The 12059-nt window shown below is 37.5% G+C and overlaps 1 protein-coding gene across 1 annotated transcript in view; it reads left to right on the forward strand.

Annotated features, from left to right (window-relative positions):
* Positions 1-12059, forward strand: part of OVCH1 (ovochymase 1) — a 66637-nt gene that overhangs the window by 20326 nt on the left and 34252 nt on the right. The window contains exons 17-19 of the mRNA XM_074324902.1: positions 4942-5014; positions 5450-5645; positions 7904-8055. Of these exons, the coding sequence (XP_074181003.1) occupies positions 4942-5014; positions 5450-5645; positions 7904-8055 (421 nt within the window). The remainder of the gene's footprint in view (positions 1-4941; positions 5015-5449; positions 5646-7903; positions 8056-12059) is intronic.

Below are 12059 nucleotides of genomic sequence, written 5' to 3' on the forward strand. Positions count from 1 at the left end.
CATAGCCATTTAGCTTCTATTTAAAAGTGTCAGTAAGGAAAGTTATTCAAGTCCTGAAATTACTCCTCCCCTTTGTGGGAATCTGATGATTATATTGGGCCCAAGTATGTTTATCTGTAGCAGAAAGTTATTGGTCAAAATTAACTGTCGTTCCATAAAAGAAGTAAGTCTGTTTCTTCTTTCACGTAACAGTACTTCCTATTCTTGAAGATGCCTCTGACGTTGTCTCTTAATTTAATCTTTAAGATAAAGGTTCATTGTTCTATTGTTTGTCAGTAATTCCAGATGCCTCCCCATACAATGTACCTTCCTCTGGACTGGTTTATTGTTGTTCCTTTTAAAATATAGTTCACAATGGTAGAGAGCACAATAGTTAATCCACCACCTTGACCACTGGACCTAGGGAACTAAAATATTTTGGTTACCTGTTCCAATTGTGGATTGTCATTTTTTCAATTGTGGATGATGTCACAATATGAAAGAATGTATATAACATATATGTAATTTAAAGAACAGTGACTATACATTTGTGCTCCTACCACCAGTTTAGGAAGGATCTTTTTACTTACTTTTCAAGACCCCTTTGTGCCCCTCCCAAGAAGTAAACACTATGCTGAATTTTGCATTCATAATTCCTTTGCTTTCTAAAAAAAATTTGGTTTTAATATCTATAAATCCTTAAAACCAGTATATTGTTTTGGGTTGTCTTGGTTTTGAGATTAACATAAAATAATTATAGTTTAAATTCTTCTGATTTGCTTTCATCCTCACAACATGTTCTGTAGATTAAGCCATGGGATGTATATAACTATAATTAATTCATTTTCACTCCTAAGTAGTTAAGTCCATCACTTGTGGGTAGGTTCTGGACACTGTAGTTTTAAATATTCCCCAGATGATTCCAATGTACAGTCAAGGTCAAGAACCACTCCCCATCTCTGACCAATCTTGACCGCTCCACTGCCTGCTCACAGTGGGCCAGTCCTGTTCCCCAGACATGCTGAGCTTGTTCCTGGCTCAAGGTCTTTGTAGACACTGTTCCCACAGCCTTTCAGGATACCATATTACATTCCGTTGTCTTGCCTCCTTAAGCTCCTTTTAGCTTTAAGTTTCACAGACTTTCCTTGTTTTTGATAACCTTGACAGTTTTGAGGAATACTCATCTGGTATTTTGTAGAGTGACCCTCAATTTGATTTGGTCTGATATTTTCCTCATGGTTATACTGGGATTATGGATTTGGAGGAAGAAGACCACAGAGGCAACATTCCATTCTTATCACATCATATCAAAGATACATGTTATCAACATAACTTATCACTGATGATGTTAACCTTGATTACTGGCCAAGGTAGCATTTGCTAGGTTTCTCCACTGGAAAGTTACATTTTCCCTTTTTCCATTCTTAACTCTTTGGAAGTAAGTCACTAAGGGGAGCCCACAGTCAAGGTGTTGAATGTGAAGCTCTGCCTTCTTGAGTGGGGAGTATCTATGTCAATTCTTTGAAATTCTCCTGTATGGGAGATTTGTCTTTTCTCCTCAATTTGCTTATTTATTAAATTATTTCTTTATGTCAGTATGGACTTAGGAATATTTATTATATAATGCTATGTATTGTTGCTCAAATTATTTTAGGTTTCACCATTGTGAGCTTTTTCAGGGCTGTTTCTTGTCTGTTTGACATTCCCCCCATCATTTGTGTGACACTACAAGACATTCCAGGCTCAACTTATACTAATATATTCCCTCCTCAGTCCCAGAATCAGCCATTTCCCCAATGAACCCTGATTTATTTTGTTGGAGAATAGTATGAGAAATCAAGATCTGGACACTGGGTATACTAGTTGCAACTAGGATTTTAGTCCAGTAAACTTCTAGGCTCTCTCAACTGGCAGAACTAGAAAATATAGGAATACATACTAATTGATGAGCTAAACATGCGTTCACATAGATGTTTCCAACTCAATCCAGTACTACATTCTAGGCCTCCACCCTCCCCTTGGAGAAGCCTATTTTATAAGAATTTTATCAAAGTGCATTTTTATGTATTATGGAAAAGAAGCCTTAATAGTAGTGTTTAATTAGTGAAAATTGATGTATTAGAAAAGACAAATATTAGCCTTGATGCCAGAGGGACAGAAGAAACTTTGACAGACTCACTTGTCAAATAGTATAGTCTTTTCTTGAATGTATATGATGGATCATGACACCTTACAGCAAGATGTAGACCATAGCAAAACTATTATTCCCAAGGTGAATATTCAACTTGGTGAGTCAGTTGAGATTAATAAACACAATCACTGTAAATGTTTGTGAACTATTCCGGTTAACCACAAAAATAATTTGTATGCCATTCTGTTAGTGACTGTTCTTGATTTCTTTCTTAAAAAATTATTATTGTGAAAAAAGACAGTTAAAGAAAGTTATCAAGTAAAGAAAGTTACCAGGTATCAAGTCTAAACTACCCTATCCATTTCACTAATCCGTCCTTCTTCTATGTTAAATAATTAATATTAAGATTGTTTTAATGATCTGATTTTCCATTAATATTTATGCACATGCATATATTTAATAGTATTTGTATGTATCACATCTATTATTTCATAACTTTTTGCACATAACATTGTGCCTTATATTTATACTGATATGAAAAATGTTTGTGTGCTTCATTCTTTCTTTAACTCATCATAGTTGCCTAGCTTATTTGACCAGAGAAATGTCTTTTTGAAGCTGTTCCTTGAAGTGTATAGATCTTAACACCAGAAGTGTTTGATATGCTGGTATAACAAAAGTGGTATGTTCCACCCATTCCTGCCTTTGTGAGAACTCTTCAGCTGATTCCTTCAGGGACTTGTTTCTCCCCACCTTATCTTCATCAACCCTATAAACATCTGGGACTCTACCCTCCATTGAAGGGAACTTGTGAATATCCAGATCGCTTGAAAAGGGAAATTTGCTATTGGAATGAGCCAGTTGGGGAGCTATACAAAATCTGAGAGCTGAAATAGACATCATTTTTGCTGAAGGTCATCAGGGGCCATGCTGGCTGACATGGTTGGGTAGGGCTTCAAAGACAATAAGGCCAACTGGCAGCAACGGTGTGCCACCACCCACATAGCTTCCCTCACACTGGTTACCCTTCATATTAGTGCTTATACTTGAGCATACAGCAGGATCACCTGGAGAGTTTCTGATTCTTTAAGAATATTCTTAAAGATAATTTGTATTTCTATTAAGTCCCCTGGTAAAGTTGTTCCACACTTTGGGAAAACCTGGTGTTCTCCTCTTGCTAACTCCACATTGGTCTTTGTGCTCATAAGGAATTTTAAACATACTTTAGGGGACCAAACTCACTTTGCAATTATACATTGGTCAGCAGGTATTTTTTCTATTTCAGCCACTTTTTTTCTGTAATTCAGTAGTGAATATTTCTTTGCCCATAGCAGTGACACATGTTCCACTGTTGGGTTGGGGGTAAGACCCTAAAAACATAACAAATGAGATTTGATTGTGGACAAGTGTGAATAAAGGATGGGAAAATTAATCAAGTGATACCTTGAGTTATTATCCCACTATTGGAAAAATCTCAGACTATGTTTCTTCATAAAATGTATGTTGCTCTGCCGTAAGCTTTTTATACATTGTTCTCTACCAATTTAAAGGACATTTGATGGCTATACACATAAAATATCGCTAGAAATTATTCTACGTTATCAACTCTGCCATGATTTTTACCATTTAATTGTTTTGTGCACACTAGCCTCTATATAAAGAAGTAGAGTGACTTTAAGACATAAGTGTCTTTACTATCAAGTAATAATTTAGAGGGTGACTTTGAAAATAAAGTTTAATCCTTCCATTAGAGTGCATGGCAGATAATAACAATGATAATGCCTACCATTATGGAGTCATTACCATCTGCAAGGTACTTGCCAAGCACTTTACCTGAGTTAGCTCCCTTAATAAAGGCATATTGAAACACATGAATAAATCAGACTCATCATGCAAGGAATTGAAATGAGCATGGTTATGACTTGAAAGAAGATGCCTACATGTATTAAGAAACTTCTCCTTTGAAAAATGTGTATTGAAAAATAATTTCATTACCTTTATTCTTCCTGAAGAAACACTTTTGAAAAATGAAAGACTCTCTACATTGAAGTGAGAGAATATTTGCAGCAATTAAGGGACTGTTTCCTCAGATATTATTTTCAACTGGAGACCTTGATGTGGCCAATTAATGAATATTGATTCAAGCTATTTTTACATCTTTTTGAAGTATATCAAAAGTGTGCAAATTTTAAACTTATAGTTAGAAGAATTTTTCACAAAATGAGCACCCAGATTAAGAAACAAAATATTGCAAACACCCAACAGCCCCCTCTCATGCCTCTTCCAATCATCACGCCCCAAAAAAGTGATCAGTGTCCTGATTTCTAATACCATACATGAGTTTTGCCTAATTTCGAATTGCTGATCTCTTTTTAACCTCAGTGTCATCAATTATCATGATTTGATCAAAACCAATTTGAGATACATTCCTGTAAGATAATGTTTGGATGCTTTTAACAGTAAAACATAGACCAGAAGCTACCTCATTTTGAATGTACTTTTTGTTTCATGTATTCTTAATATCACTGTGAGATTAAAATAAGCCGTACTTTTTTCTTTTTTCCTTCTCATCATACAAATAGCCTTTGGTGATATTTGGAAAGGGCTCCAAAGTCATTTTATGGCCAAAAGACGGGGGCAAGATACACATGTAAGAACTCAGGTAGATCAGGAAGCACAGTATGCCTCTCTGGTGGGAGATCACACAAAGGTGCCACACAAGGCACTGGGTGGCATGTGGCTGACTGAGCAGTGCATGTTGGTAGGGCCAGAGGGAGTTAGCCAAGTGGTGAACGATGTCACTGCATGTCCAACTTTTGTTCTTTACTTAGGAAAAATAATCCACTCTTCTGGACTGTGGTTGCTGGGGATCATGACAGAACCCTGAAAGAATCAAGCGAGCAGGTGAGAAATGTCTTTAAAGGTCATTGTACCTCTACGTTAAGTGTTGTCACATGCCAGAGAATTCCTTTAGCTAAACTATGTAATTAGATCTTCAACTGTTAGTGCCCCTTTACATTTATAATTTATACCACTATTTAAAGGTACAATTGGAGATTACATTTTTCATTGGAGAATTAGGTGAAGTTAATGAGGAACTACAAATTCAGGTCCATATGCACAGGTACAGATAGGCTGGTTTCTCCAGGACTGCCAGTCCTCAGAAAGTGAGCTGGAAATTATGGACACGGATGACCCTTTGGAATTTAATACAAAGTCATCTTCATTGCTGACATATGGAAATGCAGCGATTGAAGCTTTGTTTTTGGACTATTATGCAAGGAAGTAGTTTGACTCATTGACTTAATCTTGTAATTCTCTTGCTTGCCACTGGTACAGGTGAGAAGGACAAAGCGTATCGTGGTGCATGAAGACTTTGATAGCCTGAGCTACGACTCTGACATCGCCCTAATGCAGCTGAGGTCTCCTCTGGAGTTCAACTCTGTGGTGAGGCCAGTGTGTCTCCCACACGGCACAGACCCTCTGTTTTCCTCTGAGATCTGTGTTGTGACTGGATGGGGAAGCATTCGTGAAGGTAAACATTCTACCTTGGCAAAAACACTACAGCGGGTTGTTCATTTAAAAATTTTGTCATGGTAAGGATAGCGGTATTGTTTATTTTAGCCTTTCTTCCTGCCAAAAGATATTAGATTGGTGCAAAAGTAATTGCAGTTTAAAAGGTTAAAAATAATTGCAAAAACTGCAATTACTTTTGCACCAACTGAATAGAAACCATGTTTAGTTTAGTTGTAATAGGTGATCAAATTAGCGAATGGGCTGTTTTATATTTTTCTTTTAGTGTGACCAATTATAAGTAGGTTAGATTGGTAAAGGGCCAGGTAATAAGATTTTAGGCTTTGCAGGCCATATGGTCTCTGTCACAACTTCTCAATTCTGCCATTGTAGCACAAAGCAACCATAGACAACGTGTAACAGAATGGGTGTAGGTGTGTTCCAGTACAACTTCCTTCATGAAATTTAAATTTCATGTAATATTCATGTGTCACAAAATATTATTCTTTGGATTTTTTTCAACCATTTAAAAATGTACAAACCTTTATTAGTTCCTGGATTGTATTACAGTACAGACCAGGAGTTGGGGGGATAGGGGTGTGCTGGCACCCCTGCTGGCTGTGATATACTAACTCTTTGGCTCAGTTATAGAGCCTTTAAAGCCATCGTGAAACACACACACACACATATATATATATATATATATTTTTTTTTTCCAGGAGTTTTAAAAATATGCTTGCTTTCTTTTTTTTCATTAAAGTTTATTGGGTGACAATTGTTAGTAAAGTTATAGAGCTTTCAGGTGTACAATTCTAGAATACATTATCGATGTATCACATTGTGCGTTTGCCATAGTGAAATATTGAAAGAGCTGAATGGGTTGATGTTTGTGTTTTACTTCTTTTCAAGATCATTTTCTTTTACATTTTCCTTCTGTTTCTATGCCACTTATTTGGAATCCGTGAGCTTGAAGGAGAGGGGATTTATCTCTGCACAGAGTGCTCATGCTTACAACTTACTGTACCACCTGCAGCCAAATTGCATTTCGTAACCACCATTTGAGGATATTTTATCCTCCCGGTTTTGCAAATGAAGAGGTTATGGCCCCAAGCTTAAAGTAACTTATTAATATCCCATGACTAATAAATATCAGAGCTAGGATTTAAAATCAGCCGTGTCTCAGCTGATAACCCTTGAATGGCTTTTTCTTATACCTAGAAGACAACTGGAACTCCGAGCCTGGCTTCGTATCTATTAAGTTGGTGAAAAGTAATTGCGGTTTTGCAATTATTTTCAACCGTTGAAACCGCAATTACTTTTGCACCAACCTATATGTGCGTTCGCATCCACTTAACTCTCCGACTTCATTTCCTCCTTTCGTCCCTTTCAGGCACCATGGCCTTCTTTCTTTCTCTGAAACACCAAACTTGTTCTGCTTTCTGAAGCTCTGCACTTTGTTTTCTTCTACTTGGGACCCTCTCATTCTAGTCTCACAGCTGCCTCCTCATCATTCCATTCTCAACGCGAAGGTCACTCCCCTTCTCAGGCCACTTTGCTGCAGCGGGACTGTCCTTCCATCACTTTCTGCGCTACACACTTCATCATCTCATTGTACATAAACATTCTTGACATTATTTTATACCATCATTTTCTACATCTCACCTGTTAGAATGGATGAACCTCTTGGAGGCAGATCTCTGTCTAATTGACCAGTCTGTCCCCAGGGCTGGAAGTGTTCGTAGCATAGAGGAAACATTCAGTAACTAATTATTGACTGAGTGGCTGCAAAGCCCTTGACTAAATGTGCCCATTCCCTAACACCTTCAACCTCCCCCAACTCCATAACCACCAGACAACTAAGAGGTGGTTGCAGTCTTAGGAAAGATGAATCCTTTCTTTTAACCTCAGTCTTGATTTTGAGACATCATGGTAAGCAACACTGATGGGGATGGTCCCTGAAAAGAAGTGTTTAAATACATTAAATAACTTATGTATTAGATTAATACATTAAAAAGAGTATAAGATTTAGAGTCAGATCAAGTCTGGAGTCCTAGTTTTGTCCCATAAGTGCTCTGAGATCAAATGTTCACAGCGCTGGTTTTTTCATGTGCGGTCACTGGTAGCCCACCTTACAATGTTGGGAATTTGTTAGGTTGGAGCGAAGGGATTTATAAATACTATAAATGTTGGTGCAGAGCAAGTCTGTACTTAAATATCTATTGTTAACATAACTTCTTGCTTCATTATTAAACTCTCTTTCTGAATCTGTTTCTTAATTAGGCGGTGGCCTGGCACGTCGCTTGCAGCAAATTCAAGTGCCTGTGTTAGAAAGAGAGATCTGTGAACACACTTACTACTCTGCTCACCCAGGAGGGATCACAGAGAAGATGATTTGTGCTGGCTTTGCAGTGACTGGAGGGAATTTCCATCAGGTAAGACAATTATGATTTTCCATCAGGTGAGACAATTTCCATCAGGTGAGACATTTATGATTTTGCTGAGGAGGGTAGAAAGTCGTCACTGCTACAGAGTCTCCACAGATGGGGAGACCACCCTCAAAACCACAGACAGCCATCTTAGCCTGAGCCTCATAGCATCAGGCCACATCCCCTCATCCAAAGGCCAGTAGGACAGCATGAAGAGTGAGTTATTTTATCCAGAATTGCTGAGATGGCAGGCAATGGGTGGCAGCCGCCGACAACCGAAAGAGCAGGTGGGTACATAGAGGAAACATGGAAGTAGGAGATGAAAGCACCACTAAACTGGCCTGCAGATGGGAAGATGTGTTCAGATATATTAAAGGCTTTGGGAAAAGAGGAAGAAGAAATAAGGATTTTAAGTTAGTGTGTCCTGTGTATGACTTTTATTGTATATCCTATTTATGACTTTTATTGAGTTTTATTGTTTTAAACTGTTGCTAATCTCCAGTGTGTTCACACCTACTTTTCCACCACAGATGAAAATAATCATGAGGAAAATGAGAACTTTTGGAAAATCTATTTTTATATGCAGTGGAAAACAAACCACGAAGCAATAGTTTAATTTCAGTGATCTTATCTTATAGAGGCACAGAGCTGTATAGATGTATTCGCGTTGGGCAAGCATATTACTAACAAGTTCAGAATCACCTAAGAAAAAGATAGAATATGGACGAATGGATTGCAAACTCCAGTTTTAATATTCACTAAGCCATCTGAGGAATGTGACTTTAGATATACAACCAAAAAGGGTTGCTAACACTCTGCAGCCCACCTTCAATACCTAGTCTGGATTTGAGCAGCCCACCTAAAGGAAAGTTGTGGTCTTCAGGGCAGACATACTTCTCCAGATTTGGCATTTCATACAGGCCTAGATTAGAGGGAAGGAAGGGTGAATCTCTACTTTTCACTGCTTCTTGATAGTTCCCCCACCCCACTCAATCAAGAAACATGAACCAACGGATGTCACCTCTATGGGGAGAAAACTGGGCATTCACCTGGATATAAGTCCTTCCCTGTGAAAACACAGGGAGAAAAGGAAGGAGGTCACTTCTTAACACTGAATATAAATATATTGCATTGAAACCCCAAGCACTACTCAAATTCTGTTATATGTTGCATGTCTTAGTTTGCATTCCCTAGAACTAGAGCCAATGACAAGGACTTAATTGCAATGGCCTGTTTAGGAAGTACAAATATCACCAGTGGGAAAATGAAGAGGAAGTATAGGGAAGGGAAGGCTGCCAATCTAGGATGTACCATTAAGCCAGCTACACAGGGAGGGACTGAGCTTAATCCTGCAGCAAAACTCTGGCAGTGACGCAAAACACACTGAGAATATTTATACCCTGTGAGGCGTGAAGGAGCTGGGATGTTTATACACTATTTCCCCGAGGTCATAGTTCAGAGGGAGCACGTCCTACTTCTGGCCTGCTTCCTGGGTTGGGTGGAGGGATGGAAGGAAGCTCTCAGGCACAGAGCCAGGCTGTAGATTGAAAGATGTAAAGAATATAAGATGGGCACTTTTACAACTGCTAGAAGACATAAATGTTATAAAAATCAAATGGAAAAGTACTCTGAATTAATGTATTCATTCTCCCCCTTTTGAGGGATGGTTTTTCTCTCTGCTTTGAGTCAAGGAACTCACAAATGGCTCTGCTGTCACTGTCATATTTGACAGCATCTAACATTAAGGGAAGACCTTAATCTGTATCAAGAGAATAAAGAAGTAGGGAGGGGAATTAGTTTCATGTTAGCAGTGACACAAATATTGTGATCTCCATTGGCTTACTTCAGCTCCATCCAACAGTCACTTTGACGGCAGAGCAACCAAATTTACAGCCATCATGACAGTAGAAAAATAGGGAGTTGAGACTCTGATGAAGAAACGTGGCTAGCTTTCTTTTACAAATTACCAAAAGGGTGACTTCAGAAACTTGCTTTAATAAAATGGACTCTAATATTTCTATCTGGTAATTGATTTCTACCCTCCTGTGTATGCTCAGAGGTAATGGACCTGCTAATGTCATTTTTCATTCATCCAGGAAAGTGAAAATAAGAATGTCAGAATGCAGAGACATGGGAGTTTCAGATATGCGATGTAGAATCTTATGGTTCTTTGCTCACAAAGAATTTAGATTTTTTAAAAATGTCAAGTTCTTTGACCTACAAAGTGATCTCTGTCATAACAGAGTGATATAGGTCCCGTTCCTGCTGACTTTTCCAGTCGATTGCATGGTTCTCTCCTCTTGCTTACTGTGTTTCAGCCATATGGATTGTCTTCTGACCTCCCAACCTGCCACATATTTGCCCAACTTGGAGACTTAGCCCAGATATCAATGCTGCATAAAATGCTGTTCCTCCAGGTTTTTGAAAAATATGGCTCCTTCTCATCCTTCACGTGTCAGCTCAAATGTTATTGAAACTGCATACACATACATGTACCTGTGAGTACACATACACATATCTACCCATATAATCTACATTTCACTGAATATTTCCTTTACAGCTATTATCACCTTCTAATTTGTTTTTCGTCTGTCTTTCTCAGAATGCCTAGCTCACAATAGACACTGAATAATTTTTTAAATAATTAAGAAATACCATTTGTTTATTGAGTACCATATGGTAGACCTTATGATAAAAGGCCTAGCAATAAAAGATAAATTAGACAGGCGTTTTCTGTATCATGGGATGTTTGTAATTACCTAAAAATATTCTATATTGGGTTTGTGTTAATACTGAATGAATGAGAGATTTAAAAGAAAACAAATCTGACTTGCCTCATAAGACCATTTTCAAACTGGAAGGGGGTCTTAAGTATAATCTTATTTTATGTGGGAAAAAAATAGACCCAGAATAAATGCTAATTGTTTTACATTACAGACTAGGGAATCTAGCTTCTTATCCCCAATTTAGGATTTATTCTGTGACATTCTTCATATAATCTAAATAGGCATATCAACTGTGTCATCAGCTCAGTTTATTTTATAAGAAGACATATTAAAAATTTAGTTTAGTCCTAAATACATTTGTATCAAAAAGGCGGGCTGATTAAAAATCAGAAAGTCTTTCTTAAAGAATGCAAATCCTGTGTTTTAATGCTTAAGGGTTGTTTTTTTTTAGCTTTATTGAGATATAATTGACATATGTAACATTGTGTAAGTTCAAGATGCACAATTAATGATTTAATACACTTAGATATTGTGAAATGCTCACCACAGTAAAGTTACATAACACCTCCATCACCTCACATAATTACCATTTCTTGTGCTGAGAATATTTAAGAGCTTATCTTTTAAAATATTCAAGTGTATAATATAACATTTTTAACTATAGTCACCATGTTATATATTAGATTCCCAGAACTTGTTAATTTTTTTGACTAGAGGTTTGACCAACATCTCCCTATTTCCCCACCCCCAACCCCTGGTAACAATCATTCTACACTCTGTTTCTGTGAGTTCAGCTTTCAGATCTCACATATAAGTGATATCATACAATATTTGTCTTTTGCTGTCTGACTTTTCACTTAGCATCGTGTCCTCAAAGACCATCCATGTTGTCTCAAACAGCAGAATTCCCTTCTTTCTCATGGCTGAGTAATGTTTTGTTGTATATATACCACATCTTTATCCATTCATCCTCTGGCAGAAAAATAGATTATTTCCATATATTGACTGTGTGAATAATGCTTCAATGAACACTGGAGTGCAGATATTTCTTTGATATGCTATTCTCACTTCCTTTGGATTCATACCTAGAAGTCAGGTTGCTGAATCACATGGTAGTTCTACTTTTAAGTTTTTGAGGAACGTTCATACTGTTTTGTATAATGGCTGCACCAAGTTACATTCCCACCAACAGTGCACAAAGGTTTCCTGTTCTCCACATCTTTGATACACTTTTTTATCTCTTGTCCTTTAGATGGTAGCCATTCTAATAGGTATGAGATAATA

This window comes from Rhinolophus sinicus, linkage group LG02 (genome assembly GCF_036562045.2).
Source record: "Rhinolophus sinicus isolate RSC01 linkage group LG02, ASM3656204v1, whole genome shotgun sequence".
In the NCBI taxonomy this organism is placed as follows: domain Eukaryota; kingdom Metazoa; phylum Chordata; class Mammalia; order Chiroptera; family Rhinolophidae; genus Rhinolophus; species Rhinolophus sinicus.